At 39.0% G+C, this 16,030-nt stretch overlaps 1 protein-coding gene across 5 annotated transcripts in view; it reads right to left on the reverse strand.

Moving 5' to 3' along the window:
* Positions 1-1,071: 1,071 nt before the first annotated feature.
* LOC103539396 (TLE family member 4, transcriptional corepressor) overlaps positions 1,072-16,030 on the reverse strand; it is a 101,645-nt gene continuing 86,686 nt past the window's right edge. The window contains exons 9-20 of one of the 5 annotated variants that reach the window (XM_030467494.1): positions 15,260-15,379; positions 14,696-14,749; positions 13,923-14,075; positions 12,516-12,648; positions 12,040-12,233; positions 11,773-11,849; positions 7,975-8,224; positions 6,651-6,898; positions 5,568-5,715; positions 4,833-4,983; positions 4,416-4,492; positions 1,072-2,801 (exon numbers count right to left, since the gene is read on the reverse strand). In XM_030467494.1, coding sequence (XP_030323354.1) covers positions 2,694-2,801; positions 4,416-4,492; positions 4,833-4,983; positions 5,568-5,715; positions 6,651-6,898; positions 7,975-8,224; positions 11,773-11,849; positions 12,040-12,233; positions 12,516-12,648; positions 13,923-14,075; positions 14,696-14,749; positions 15,260-15,379 — 1,713 coding nt within the window. In that variant the 3' untranslated portion in view covers positions 1,072-2,693. Of the gene's footprint in view, positions 2,802-4,415; positions 4,493-4,832; positions 4,984-5,567; positions 5,716-6,650; positions 6,899-7,974; positions 8,225-11,772; positions 11,850-12,039; positions 12,234-12,515; positions 12,649-13,922; positions 14,076-14,695; positions 14,750-15,259; positions 15,380-16,030 lie in introns of those variants that run through there. The other 4 variants (XM_030467495.1, XM_030467496.1, XM_030467493.1 and 1 more) reach the window with 4 other exon arrangements.

A 16,030-nucleotide genomic window follows, 5' to 3' on the forward strand; every position in this document is an offset into this window, starting at 1 on the left:
GGGGTGATGCCTGGAAGGAGATAAGAACAAATGAGTGGGTGGGGGACTGCACCCTTCTGCAGAAGCTCCCCCCCTCCAGGCATCCTGTCTGCAATGGCTCTGATGCCAATGCCCCTGGCTTCTGTGGCAGCTGACTGACAGCTGCCCCTTGGGAACAAAAGGAACTCAGGTACATACGGCTGTCCATGCTGTGGATGTTTTTGTCATCTCTTCACCCACTACTCTTTTGCATCGGACCCTGTCCAGGGTCAGTACCATTTTTGAAGAAACTCAATGGACAGCTGGGCCCCTGGTGGTGACTCTCTCTCTCTCTCTCATTCTTTCTTCCCACTTTCTTACCCTTTTACTCCACTTTTTTTCTCTCTTTCTCATATCTTCTTTTATTCTCTCCCTCTTTTGCCTGCTTCTCTAGTTTTGCTTGTGTCAATGTCAAATAAAAGTCTGTTTGCACCCAACCCTTCTACTTTGTTTCGCAGATCCAAAACAAAAATAAATTGTAATGTTACATCAGACCGTGTGTCTTAACTAAACATAAGCTGGGTTAAATTCTTCATCTAAAACCAACTGTACTCAAGAGAAGCCTTTCCTTGGGCACAAACAGGTTTCACCTCTGAAAATCACATTTCAGTACAATGGCACTCCCTATGTCCTCCTCAGCTCTGCACATTTCAGCTTAGTCAGAAGCAAAAATTGTTCCAACTTTCACTCTTTCCAAGGTATGGGACATTGTAAAGCTTGATATCTGACAGGTAACTACACAAAAGGGAAGTGGCAAATGTGGTGACATGGCCAAAGTCTTTTGGCTGATGCCTCCAAGAGTTCAGAATCACCAGTCAGGTAACTTGGAAAATTATAAATTAATTCATTTTGCTGTCTCAGAGAAATATTCTGAAACTCTGTATTGTCTCTCATCAGTAATGAAACCACAAAGTATCTGTAGTAGCACGCCCTTGGTAGTGACGGAATGCCTACTGCCCTTGCAGATGACGTTCTGCACACACAGCTGAGATTCTCACATGCAAAGAATAATGAAGGAGTGAAAAAACAAAAACAAAACAAAACATAGAAAAATGCATCTTAGAAGTTACTTATGTTTAATGCTTAAAAGTCTGAATGCACAAACAATAATCTACCATTATAGAAGTACTGGTGGCCAATACAATTCATTAGAACTATGTACAATGACACAGTTTAGTATAAAAATCTTTCTACAGTGTAGAGTATTACGAAACTGTTAATGACATCAAACACTAAGCACTTAAGACACCATTTTTTGCTACCACATTTGGAACTTCAATGAACAGTCCATTTTAACTTGCAGCATCAATCCATTTCTAGTATGAAATTAAGTAATTTTCTACTTATACAATAAGATTTATCTACACGGGTCTTTTGATTTTGATCCATAGCAGCAAAGGCACTGTACATCAGCAGATCCACAGACTTAAAGATTTTTTTTTAAAGCATTCAAAAAAAAAAAAAAAAAAAGTCACAGATCATAGTTTAACAGCAACAACAACAACATAAAAAGATAACACGTTGTCTCTGGCACAATGGCTCAGTCTGCGTCCATTTTAGGGACATCCAATCAAGACTTGGATTGAACTGCTGGCGAACAAAGCAAGTCCTTATTCCAGTGAGAATCCATTCCTTTTTTATATGTCGGAATGATTACTCTTGTAAATCCTACCTCAGAGGTCATTGCTTTTGTAGTTTGTATATTGGTAGGCATCCATTCTTATTTCAGTGCAGTTTCCAAAGAACGTATCAAATATTTTTCATAATCTCTTGTAATTGAAAAATTGCCTAAAGACACATATCCCCATTTTCAAGGAAACATTGCAAAAGTTTCCAGAAGTAACAAAGGTGATTCTTTGAGGCAACTTATTGTACTCTCTACAATATAACAAAGAGAGGTGTTTATATTAAAAAACCTAGCTTGACACCAAAATGCTTTATGTTTATCGACAGAAAAGCATTGAGAACAAATCTGTACACAGGATGCTATATTAACATTGCAAATATATAAATTAGCACATTCTTACTTAAAGTGAATTTAATTTAGATGTGAACTGAATTAGCCATTCATCACAGGCATGTAGATTACTGGCTACAGTTTGCAATTTCCTAAGTTTCCAAGACTGTCTAAAATAGTTAAGATACAGCATTTTCCCACCAAATTATACTGTAATAACACTTAGAGGTCTCATCCAAGAACAGGACTAAAAAATATAACAAAGTTTATTTTTTTAAATAGAAACTACAAGTCTATTTAGTGTAATTTTAACTATCTCCTGAACATCCTTCTCCAAGATCCCCAATTTATCCACCTGTAAAAACACAAAGTATACAATGCACCTTTCAAACTAAAGCCGGGCCAGACAGCTTTATTTAGTCAGTTCAATGTTAGAAACCCTTCTTTAAACAAAATAAATACATTGCAGCTATAATACATAGTTAAAGTCTCAAGTTCACTGCTAAGTATGCTTATTCCATCTTCTTCCAAGCAGATCTCTGACAATTTGGTATAACAAGTTCTTAATGAACATTCACAAATCAATAGCAAGTTAAGAAGGTAAAAATAAATTCCACAACTGTGATGAACACTTAAATTCTCAGTTAAGAAAGGAAAATAAAAGGAACATACAGCAAAGTGCTAGGAGAAGGAGTTCAGCCTGTGTTCAGATTTGTCTCTAATAGATAACTTCATAGACTGTAGCTTTCTTGTCCCCAGAGCCAGTGACAATGTATTTGTCATCCACAGAGATATCACAACTAAGCACAGATGAGGATTCTTTGGACTACGGGAAAGAAAAAAGAAAAGAGAAAAAGAAAAAAGAAAATTACATCTTTACAATGCTTCAATCCAGAAGGGTTTGAAGATTAATTGGTAGAGTTTATAGAGAGGGAATACACTGAAAGCTCATTTAAATACCAGTACCGAGGTGGGAGCTTTGCAAGAAGGCTGTTGCTCCAAACTGGTTCCACCTAGAGCTCTATGGCAACAAAAACAGCAGTGGAAAGGGAAATGAATGCCATGGACCCAGAAATAATCTACTAATCAAACAAAAAGAACTAGTCCTTTCTATACCCTTAACAAGCAGTGAGCATTTATTAATATTTCATATGTTAGCTTTTGCATCAAAATGAATAAAAAGCCATCTTCTGCCCTCTTTTGTTGTAAACCAGAAAGCCACACTAAGAATCACTACAAAGACCTACCCACCTACAGGTATGAAAAAAAGAGACTCCACAGAAGTAGCTGCATCAATTCTCACTATTTCCTCAACACAGCAGACAAAAGCCTTGGACAAATAAACTTAAGTCATCAGGAAGGAGGCACATATGAAAAGATACTGTGATGGATTAGGTTGTGCAACACTGTACAGCCAATGAATAGGAGACAGGATACACCAATGATGCAGGAGCTCTGTCTCTCCCAGCTTATCTGTCTTTTCTGAGATGATACTTAAGTACTGTCACATTTTACTTGCTATTTTACTGCATGTTGTCTGTTGTCTTTACCTAGTGTATGTCCACATTCTTTTATGCCTGTCACTGCAAGAGCTGAGCACTTCCCAACCATGCCAGGGTTTTGCCAAGAAACCTTTGCTGCACTGCACAGGAAGTTTATTTCTCCACCCCTCATTAAGAAAGCTGCACTGGGGTTTTAACATCACTTTCAATGATGTGTTCTTGTTCTGTGGGAGGTTGTTCAGGAGCTGAATAACCTCAAGTAAGAAAACTCAGACCTCAGCTTTCTCACGCCACGGCAAATTGCACCATCCCCAAAGGTGCAAATGTGGCATGAGCTAGTAAAGGTGGAATCTAACCACAGCAACAGTCAACTTAATTCAAAATATTCCCAGTACAGAGGTACTGTACATGAGAGAAGGACATACCAAAAATCCCACTTTTCTTTAAACACAACGTGCCATTAAATTTGGCACAGAGTGGTGAAGAATTACAGAAAGATTACAACTTCCAGTTACACTCCATAGGGCTCCTCTGCAAGGTCAGAGTCTTCAGGTCAGGAGTCTGTGGGTTCAAGCGTCTCATGCCAGAAAAATACATCTTGAATATGACTTTCCCTGTTTCAGCTACATTTTGTAGTGAATGCTCACTTAACAGCCTTACTTGCGTACCATATTACAACAATGCACCCATGAAGGTGGGAAAGAAGGATATTAAAAACAATTTCAGATTAAAGTCCTACTTTACTGTAAGAGCTGAATTACTCAAATGTTAGAAAGGACAAAAGTGGCTCTCTTTTATTACAGATAAAGTCTTACAGAAACATAGTAATTAGCCAAGAATTTTCATTTAAAAACTCCTTAAGCTAATGACAGACCAAGAGATGTGCAGCTCTACTGCACTGTAATGAATGTGGAAAATCACTTTTAGGGGATGATTACCTGGAATATACTGGCTCCATAAGGTGTTCTCCAGGCATTAAGAAGATTATCTTTTCCAGTGCTTACAAACCATTTGCCTGTAACAGATTGTTTAAATGTTATTGTTACAGCTTTTTGTTTTTTGGTTTTTTCCAAAGGACGCACAACAAGAGAAAGACAAACCTTAAAAACAATGCATTCACACATTAATGGAAAACATATCCAAAGAATAGTCACATTTTTATCCATGGTATGCACAACAATATTCATTCACAAGCTAAGCAGTTTACACAAAAAAGCAGTCATACACAATTTTAAAAATAATTATAATACTTACATTTAACATCTGATTTGTAAATAGATCCCTACTTTCTTTTAAAGAATAAATTGAACTAATTTCTCAGGAGGGAAAACACCGGCATAGAAACACTTGCTTACCACAGTGGGCAAATTTGAGTGACAACACACAGCTCTCATGAAGATGCAGTTGATACTTGTCCGGCTTAGTAACATGCAGCACCTCGACATTGCTGTTCTCCATTCCCACAGCCAACCATTCACCAGTTGGACAATAGCCCAGTGAGAAGATCTAGAATTAGCACAGCAGTAAAGGAATGAGCTTGAGATATTCAAAGCCAGCTCTTGCTACACTGTTAATACCATGCAAAAACACATTTTTGTCTCCTACATTTTAAGAAACATGATGATCCAATTACTGCAGTCATCAAGACGAATTAGTTCATGTAAAGAACGCTCAATTAAAATTGTCTTAGTAGAACACTGAAACAGGCTAAAACAGTCAGTCCTAACCTATCTGACAAAATTTAAAAATATTTTTGTAAAATATTTTTGAACAAGAATATAGAGAAAGGGAAGCAGACTGCACACAGGAACATTTTAATCTCACAATTCTTATACAAAAGGATTCTCTTATGGGAGAAGTGCTAATGTGTTAAATAGTCATAAACAAGAAAGATGTTTAGCTGCCACAGGAAAAAAAAGAAAAGGGAGGGGGGGAAGGGGAAAGAAGAAAAAGTGTGAGACAATGTGAAAAATTCTTTGGAGTTCTCTTTAAGCCTGCTTTTTTTTTGTTTAAAACAAAACAACAAAAGTGTATGTTACAGAAAACCATGAGAGATTTTTCTTAACATGTCTAGACTTCTGAAACTGAACCTGTGACGTGAAGTCATGTTGCTGCAGTTGTCTCCCCTCTCTGAGATCCCAGGATCTGACTGTATTGTCCAAGCCTCCAGTCCACAGTTTGGTGCCATCGTTAGAAATGTCAATACAGCTTGCTCCATCTGTGTGGCCCTGAAATTGCCTGAAATATTGAAAGAAAATACACATGTTCACACACTGGAAAGAGTTCTGAGAATGTATACAAAATACCTTCTTTCTTTCTGTCTTTGCTACGCAGCCATTAAGGAGTAATGTAGATTCCAACAGCAGTGTGAGATTAATATCCAGGAAGACCACATGAGTTTTGTGATGAACTGATGAAGCAACGTGGCCAGACAGCCCAGTGCTAATTTGATTTCAAAAACACACTTTACATGTCGGATACTCTGGGGGTCTTTGCTGATGATTGTGTGATACTCACTGTTTGACTGAAAATGCCCAACTCCCCCAAAGGAATGCAGTATGATTGTCAAAATTCACTGATTCTAAGAAAAAAATGGCAGATTACCAATAAAGCTGGAAAAAAAAGAGCACTCTAAATAGGAACATCATGGAGTAAAAGCCTGCCTTTACATCAAACACTGATATATCACATATAGTAACATACACATAGTGAAGTGCACAGAGAAGCTCTGTGTGACTGGCTACTAGCTTACTGTACATTAGTGTTAAGTAGTAACTCAAATTCTTAAGATGCTAAGTTTGCAGTGTAGTAATCTACACATATCTTTACCTGAGACATATTTGCTGAAGCACAGATTAAAGAGATTGGAGTGTGAGCACAGTGTATTTCATGGAAAAAAAGAAAACCAGGTGCTCAAAGTACATCGAGCAGTGTCAACAACAGCCAATCTTAGAAAATTATAGTTACAGCTTTTCAAATTATGAAACTCTCAAAACCTATAAAAAATTATACAGACTTTTGTCAAGGTATTACCACAGCTACTGGCCAGCAATGAAATACTGGAAGCAACTATGCAGATACCATGGAGAAAATAGTATATGTATTGAAACTAGCGCATAAGACCATTTCTAATTAGTTCCTCTCAACCTGGTGATCCAGTTCTGTTGACCTACCTTACTAAAGTCTGGTTATGCAGATCCCACACTGCAATGTTTCCATCGCTACAGCAAGAGAAGCACACCTTGGAATCAGGGCTGATAGCGAGAGCATAGCAAGCTGGAGCAGAAGATGTCAGTTCTGCTTTGATGCGAGGAGTTGGAGCTGCCAGGTCCCAAATGGATAATGTGCTGGCTTCCCCGCCAACAATCAGGGTGCGGCCATCAGGGAGCAATCTGCAGGAACGGATGTAGTTATCTCTGTTCTGTGGAGACAGAAGTCATCAAGAGATTACTCATGAGGAAAGGAAAACAGCATTAACATGAGAGCAGAAATCCATAAAAGTATTGTATTCCCTCCTGGTTTTAATGAGCCATTTATACTTATGACAATGATAAAGTGTATTAATGCCAGAAAATTACATGACATTAGGGAAGTACTTAAACTTGATCTACAAAATTCAGTAGTGAGAGATACTTAATCTTAATTAGCATCAAAACGCAAAGACTTGAACCTAGCCCAAAACAATTCAAGATAGCTGTATTCAACAGCTTGTGTAGAAAGTTACATTTTCATACTCGGTTTATTACAGAACATTAACCCCTCGGCATGGAGGAGTACCAAATTTCCTGTACACTCCACCCCCCTCTGTTCCAATGAGACTTGCTGCCACCATCTAGGAGATGTCAGAGGAAAATATTTGGGCAGTTTTCTTCATTTGTGTAACAACTTATGTAGCAATTCATTATATGTCTACATGTGCCTCACAGTTCTTATTTTACTGACTCTGTAACAAGAACGAACATCTTACTAAGAACTGGTAAATGACATGAGAAAAGCTCCTAACAATGGTTCATCTTGTTAGCACATTCACATAATTTGTGAACAACACTCAAAGATATTTTTAATTGTCACATTAAGATAGAGCAGTACATTCACATACATACACAAGACACAAAATAAGTGACGTAATCTTCATATAACCTCAGAGAATATAGTGGAGAGATAGGAATTTTTTAGGATATCAAGATTTAGGATTGCCAAAATCATCAAAGTTTATAAACAATACTTGCTGTGCTGTCTTTGATCTTTGCCCTACCAATAGCACTTTAGGATTTTAAAGACATTTTGATTCATTTGTGGGGGAGAACCACAAGCATGACACAGAACATACTTCAAACTCTGTTGTTTCTAAAAGAAACAACAAAATTACAATTGGAATACTGAGTTTTGATACTATTGACAGTACTCAGCCACTGTTCACTGTCACTTAATGGTATAATTTTGATGTTAATGCAGCCTGCTATCTTCTTCCACTATCATCTGCTGAAGTTCACTTACCAGGCAGTCCAGCTGAGAGACAGGGCTCTTGTTGCCAGGGTGGCTGATGTCCCAGACTTTCACACACCCTTTCCCACCCGTGTACACGTGTCTCGTCGGGTTGCTGATGGTAACTGCACACACAACTTCCCCGTGGTTCAGAGTGTTGATCTGACGGGCATGGCGAGGGATCCCAGGACCGATGAGGGCATCCGGAGGGAAAGGAACTGGCTGCATCTGACCATCTGCACTTACATGAAATGAATATGCTCTGCATGGGAAAAAAAAAGATAGGGGTTCATTTAAAAAGTTTTTATTGAAGTCTGTTTAAGAAAACAGAATTAAAGGTATGTGTCTGCTGTGGGCATTCAGACTGTGCATTCAGCACATTCAGCACAGACTGTGCATTTTGCCATTTTTTTTTAATCTTGTGAAGAATAAATTATTTATCTATAGCATGGCCCTCGAAGCATAAACTTGGGTATTCTTTTTTTAACATGGAAAGTCAAGCACCATCTACTAATCAAATGAGCTTTTACAACTCATACAATGATAATTTCTGACATGACTAAGGATACATGACACTACTGTTGAACCTGGGGCACAGGATGACCAGCACATGCAGAGAAGGGAAGGAAGGTTGGGTCAGGGCCCCTGGAAGACAGAAAGAGATGGCTGGCTGCTGCAGAGTATAGGAGGTAGCTGAGCACCAGGGGACATTCAGTTGTCTCTTACTGACTATAAATTGCAAATTTCAGCTGGACTGCTGCCAAACTGCTCCAAATGCCCTGTGGGTCCCACGCTCCTCAAGCAAAACTGCCCCACACTGTACCTAAGGGTGCAGTGAAATCTCCACCGTCAGTAAGTTAAATCCTGAAGGTACAGTTACTGACATCTGACATGACAGACAAGCAAAAACACACTGGAATTTTCTTCCTTCTTTTGGGATTGCTGCCTTTTTTTTTTTTTTTTTCTTTTTTTTCTGTGGACCTGACACAACAACTACAAATCCCAATTTCTCTTGGCAGAATCAGGGCTCTCGCTGAGGTAGAATGTGTTGTGTGACTGCCAGTTATGCCACCTGTGAATAACCTATCAACAACTTCATCTTGAAATATTTTTCAGGGGGAACAGTTAGGTTGTGAAATTGTCTTGTTCTGAGATGCTACTTGACACAACACATCTATTATAAGAGCACAAACTTTATAACAGGGTTCACCTACCCATACCAAGGTATGCTTAATGGAAGGTTTTAATTTCCTTAGACTTAAAAATTTATCACAGAACTGATGAAAAATCTATTGGCACAGTGGAGGGATGAGAAGAGCTCAGGAAAAAAAATATTTTATGAGAATACTTAAAATCACCTCCTAATTGTTACTTCCAAGTCACTGGAGAAGATGGTCTCCCGAATTCAACTACTAAATTTGTTATTTAAAATTCATAGTACATTAACATTAGAACAATAACTTTCAGTGGAACAAAATGCAACTCTCATTTTCACCTTTCTGCCCTATTCCCAGGTCTTTACATAGTCTTCTTATCCAGCACTCTATTTCTTGTTCTGGCAGGTCTAAATGACAGATCATATCATTCTCCATTTTTTGACATGGCATACATTCAGGAAAGGGTAGAATAGATTTCTGTGGTTGTTGGAAGCAGCAAACTGCCTGTATGAGTAGAATTAGGGTTCAATTATCACTGCAGAAATCTGCAATAACTTCCTTGTTATCTACCTAATTCCTGTTTGCTGAAGTAAAGTACTGCAAAAAGCAGCTGATGGTCACCTGAAATCTCTAACAAAACAAAGAGAATTTAATTTTCTGATTTCTGTATGGAGTCACTCTCTGCAGAGGCATGTTGAGCACTGAGTGTATGATACTGTTATCAGCCAAAGTGATTTTTAGCATGTTTATAAAGTACACAGGGAGCATATTTAACAATTACAAAAATAAAGCTTAGATCTGGAGTGATCTGAGAGTACATTATTCTCACTCTATTCATTACTCCATACTAGCAGATGTAATTAAACTATTGTTTTGTTGCGTGGTTTGGTTTTGTGGTGGCTGAGTGGCTTGTTTTTCTTTTTCACCCTGAGAACTAACACTGCATGCTGCTTATTCGAAGTATTCTAAATATCTTACAAATATCAAACACTATAAACACCTGGTGAGGACTTCTTTCTTCTTTTAGCTACCTTTTCTGATTATGTATTATACAGTATTTTCATACATATCCAAAGTGAAAAGAGAGTTATTAGGCCAGATGCCCACATGCTGCCCACTCCAGCAGACACTGAACAGTGTGGAGAATTTATTCAACTTTCGCTCCAAGGGAAAAGAAGGAGTGAATAAAAAAGAACAATACTGAATAATAGCTGCGAAAAGTACTGCACTTAAGATGAAGAAAAACCAATGAAATCATGCTAAAACAACAACACATTTCAAAGGTTTCAGGCTCAATGGCAGACAAATGATGGATACATTTTACAGGAAGGACTCCGCATTCCTGGTATTGCCATTTCTCAGACCCCACTCAGCACAGCCTGGTCAAGATGGTCCACCCCTCCTCCCAGGTAACTGACTCCACCAAGGATGAACTTGAAGCCAGCAAACATTTCAACACTATGTCAAGACATTTCTAAGGGCCTGTTGCATGTGTAAGATGAAGATCTGTGACCCACAGTTTGTAACACAAGAAGCTGGTCCAGAAGCTGTTGCACACACTGATTTCCATACCTATCTATGCAGCCACCCAACAGGCAGGGCAACAAGCAGAGAAATCAACAGACGAGAGATGGCAACTACTGTGTGACACTCAGAGGGCTAGATGTGGCTTATGATTTGTGTGGCACCTACGTACAAGAGGAGTGTCAGATACAAGGACTGATTGCTTGCCACCATTATATGTTATTAACCCTGCATGTTCACCAGCTCACTGGCAGGTAAGGGTACACATTTACTCACATGCACACAACTGTGTGACTACCCTCCAGCCACTCCTCCACTCCACAGAGGAGTAAGAGAAGGAATGGCACAAACATTCCCTGCCCTTCCAACTCTCCAGTACTAGCTGGTCACAGTTTCTCACAGGTGCCACACAAGAAGTGGAACTGGAGGACCCTTCCATAAAATCTGGAGCAGTGGGGTCTACATAGCTGTTTTATTTTTTTTCCCCTCTCTAACTCAAGAGGGATGTGGGCAAAGAGTTCTTCGTATCTGTGTAATTCTTTTTCCAAGGCTTAGAACAAGCAAAGCATGATAGAGCAGGTCATCTTTTAAGGTCAATTCCATCAAGGATGAGAATGAACATTATGATACAATACAATAATTCTTTATGGTATTTTCAATCAAACAAAGTATTTTGGCATTCCTTTCTCTGTACACTGCTGTTTATAGCAGTGCAAATAATTGCTTGCAAATAATTGCTAGGCTTCTGTGAACAAAAGAGTAATTTTTTTTAAACAGAGAAGCAGAGTGTGGGAGAGATGGGAAGCCAAGATCCCATTTCAGTTTGCATTTCCATGCAAGACCAACCAGTCAGATTCAGTATATAACATCTTGAAGCTCAGCTCCTTTTTCCATTTATTTCTGTCTCCTTTATTGTATATCACTCAGTCCTTGTTGGCTGCCATAAGTCTTCAAAACAAATTCACAAATGGAACTTTAAGATTAAACAGTGTTTCTCCGGTCCTTGCCAAACAGCTATATTTATTTCTGTTCACACAATAGTTTCCAGTAGCTAAGGGGTATTCCAGCTGGCAAACGAACACAACTTCAACAGATGACTGACTTTTAAAGTTGAATGTTTGATACTTACGGTTTTCCCCCTGGGATGCCTGTGAGATTGGGAGGGATGCCTGGGACTCGCATGTGGTGATGTGGATCAAACCCAACCTATAGTTTTCCCCAAGCACAAGAAAAAATGGTATTAAAGATGGAGTTAGGTACAGGAAGACTGTTTAATTAATGTCCTCCTTAGCATACTCGCCAAATTGCAGAGAGACTGAACTTGATTTAACCCTGCAGGTCTTATATTTAATGGAAACTGCTCTAGACTCCAAGTGTACCAGCAGCAACCACTTACCACCGGAGATCTCCCATAAGCTGCCGCTGCTGCTGCTGCTGCGGCTGCTGCACTCATTTGTGGAGAAATATTGTGTAGACCAGCATAGGCAGCTCCAGGGCTGGTTAACTCCCCATTCATACCAGCATGTGGCACAATCCCAAATGGAGTAGGGTAAGGACATGGCACTGCCATAGGTGTTCTTAAGCTTGAAGCTATCAAGGCAAAAAAAGAGAGAAGTCATGCAGCTAGCCCAGAACCATCAGATGAAACATGAGTTTGGAAACAATATATATATATATGTATATATATATATATATACATATATATATATATACATACTATATATATATATAAATACACACTATATTAAACTGCTGAAGAACCACCTCAGCATCTAACTTAAATAGCTGTAGTATACTGCCTTGTCCCTCAACAGAGCCTGGTTAGGGACACATGGCCACCATTTCAGACCTTTGAAACATACAGACACTGACCTAGTGGGTCCACACCTGGGGGTTTGCCAGGCACTGGCCTCAGTCCGGGAGTGGAGTTGCTGCCTGGAGTTGGGGCATCAGTTCGTGGGGTTGGGGTATTTGATTTAGACACTGGAGTGGTAGATTTCTCATTCTAATCACCAAAAAGGAAAAATGGAGACAGTTTGTTAGTTATTTTACTTCTTTAGCTGGTGGTTGAATCAAAGAGCAGAAAACAACCAGAGCATGCACAATCAACAATATTTAGCTTTTGGGTTTTGGTTTCAACAGTCCCTGGCAATCAAGAGAAGCTGCAGAGAAACTGAAGAAGACAGAATGGCTTTGGGAATTAACAGAGGTCTTATCAGCTTTCTTCATCAGGGTCATATGTATGATTCGGAATGAGATCAGTGACTGAAAATCATTCCTGTCTGACAATTACATTGGCAGAAATGTGAAATCTGTTGGTCTCACTCTACTCATGGTAGGCCTGCTCCCATTACAATTATGAGTTTCTGTCAGAGGCCACTGTCAAGTGGACAGTAGCAGGAAAAACAAAGCCCACAAGTGACCAACAATTCATGCCCAAATGTAATGCAGGAAACAAAGGATGGAGACAACGATGGGTATAAAGTCAGGAACTGTGCAATGCTGCTCCTGTGGCAAGCTTGTTCATCAGACAAAACACTGACTCCCATGCCTGAAACTGTCATTCCATCACCTTTCCTGAGCACTACATCCACTTTAAGCTTTCTTTTTATTTCATTTCATTTCATTTCATTTCATTTCATGTCTTTAAATAATCTTGTACCCTGACCTGTGAAGAACTGTGAATGGAGTTACTGTGCAGCTCAGGAAGGTGACTGACTGTGGTCAGAAATGAAAGGAACGAATATCCCTGACTTGCAGGCAGCTCTTTTTCTTGAATTGTGATTTGCAATGCAAGTCAAGGAAGGCTCTTGTAAATTACAGATTACTTTTTAGATAGAAAATAAAAATTATTGTTGTTGTATATGGCCTGATAACTCAAACAATGCTAACAACCAAACCAAATCCAAGGAAGGAAGTGAATTTGCTATAAACCACAGCACAGTAAAGCAGCTCAAGGAACCCCTGTGTACTTTTATTTATTCTCAGGATGACAGTTTTTTATACAAGGGAGGAGAAAAACACCTCTCAGCACAGCACATCCATCATCTACCTATAGCACCTATGAAAATAACCTCTTTCCGTCCCCAAAAGAGGATGTGAACTTTCTCTGTACTATTTTATTAAATTTCTTTGAAGAGATAAATTAAACAAGTTTTAATTGGTGCTTTATAGTGCTTTCCTGGTAGCTGTGGAAGTCCAACTTGTATATAGACAGAAATCCAGTAAGTGTGTGTTTCAGCATATAACCATGGATCAGGAGCATTCTGAGGAACTTACAAGGCTAAGTTCTTTGGATTTGGAGGAAGGAGTACTGCTGGATGATGCAATAGACGCCGGGCTAATTGGTGCATCTTTCTTCAGCAGTCGATTCTTGTCCAAGCCATTCTCCCGTGGAGAGTGTGCTGGGCTCCCCCGGGGAGAGGAAGGATCCTAAACATCAGCAATGTGGATTAATATAAAGACTTCATCCTAGCCACTAGTGCTTGTTTCAAGCAGTTCTCACTTCGCAAGGAAGATCTGCCATAAAAAATGATGTATGCCTTTGGTTCTGTATTGATTTAGCTGATAAAATTGTGAAATTCATACAGATCATGACAGGCAACTTTTAATTTTATTTAAAGTCTTAAAATATCATGCTATTAAAAATGAAAAATATTAAAGTTACCCATGGATATCAAAACAGGGAAGTAAAACTTATTTTTCAGGTTGAAAAGGTTTGAGACACTTGGCAGATCTCCTAAGGTTCACAAATGAAGACAAGGCCAAAGTGAAACAAAGCACAGATACTGTTACAAGCTGCATCCTAACTGCTGTGCAGGGCTTGCTTCAAATATCTCAAGCAGATTTTTGGTTCATACAAGAAAAAAAAATGCCCTTTGTAGAAAAAAGTCTTACAGATCTGATTTGAATTTGAGAGAGAGAGATGACCTGACTGGATTCCCTCAGGCATTTCAATCTCCTTTATGGAGGCAAAGGCTTCAATACGCACACAAACCACCAGACATCCCCTTACCACCACTTTAAAGTTGAAAAACCACTACTTTGTGTACCTCATTGGAAACATCAACTACCAAGTTGTCATCACTCTTTTCACCATCGCTGTCCTGCAATGACAAATCAGCACGTGTTAAAAAAATTTATTTAATAACCCAATACTTCCTAGTTAATAAGGAAAAATAAGCCAGTGAAAGGCTGCCCACAGCTATGGAGCATAACACAGCATATAGTTTTACCAAGCTTCATGTGGCAATACAATTACAATATTTAGGACACCTGTTGGGTCTCTGCTTAACAGGTTGCCACAGCTGATGAACAAGGACACAGAATGAAAATCCTCATCCAAAGTTAAGGTGCATTGAGAAGTGGAGCCAAGCTCAAGTGCAGATCTACCAAGTTCCAGCCTAATTAACACTCAGTCTTCTTGTCACATACCTTCTAGGTTCTCTGAATTTGTATTAATAACACTATCAGCTCTACACATCAAAACTTTCCACCCAGCCTATATTAGAAGCAGACAATAAGAACTGGTTAAAAATTTTGACTCTCAGTTTTAAAATTAGTTACGTACCAGAAGTCAAGTGAATTAGAGAGGAAGACTTAAGTTCATTACTCACATAACGAGCTGCTATTTCCTTCTCTTCTGTTTTCTGTTTTTTACTCTCTGAAGAATAGTCTGTTGAATTTCTGTGCTTTTCTGTTGTTCTGAAACTGGCTGAGGGAGATACAGAAGAGCTCTGCAGTCAGAAAAGAGATGAAGAAAACATCATCAGGTGCTCATTCAAAACAATGGTTCATTTGCCAGTATCTCTCAATACAACTTAACCCGGTAATGACCTGGAGTTGTTCTCACAAATACCACTTCAGGTTTGAATCAGTGACAGCTGCCCAGCAAGCATCTTGTATTAAAAGTGCACAATACATTGCAAGAGCCAGAAAAAGGCAATCAGCTGACTGATTGTAGTCGCTACCTGCAGTGTCAATGGGATAAATGCAGAGCTACTTTGGATCATCTTATGAATATTGTGGATTGGCTAGGTGTTAGATTGTTTCCTCTACAAATTTGTAGGGTTAAATTAATACTCCCAGAAGAAGGGTGTGCATGTGTGTATTTGCCAGTGTAAATCAAGAACACAGTGGCTCAAGGTAAATCACACTTCAGCAAACATCTGAATGAAGATTTTTAGCAAAGAAAGATGCTTCCAAATGGTCTCAAAGCAGGAAAGAACAAAGCAAAACACCTAAAGTAATTTTATTTTGGCACCTTTCGGCATTATAGGCTGTGCCTGCAACAGACAGAAACACAACATAATAGCTCAACGAGTCTCTTGCCATTCTGCAGCCCTAGCTTAGTAATGATGATTAAAACAGCGCACATATGGGGCAGG

The sequence above is a fragment of the Calypte anna genome, chromosome Z, assembly GCF_003957555.1.
Source record: "Calypte anna isolate BGI_N300 chromosome Z, bCalAnn1_v1.p, whole genome shotgun sequence".
NCBI classification, from domain to species: Eukaryota; Metazoa; Chordata; class Aves; order Apodiformes; family Trochilidae; genus Calypte; species Calypte anna.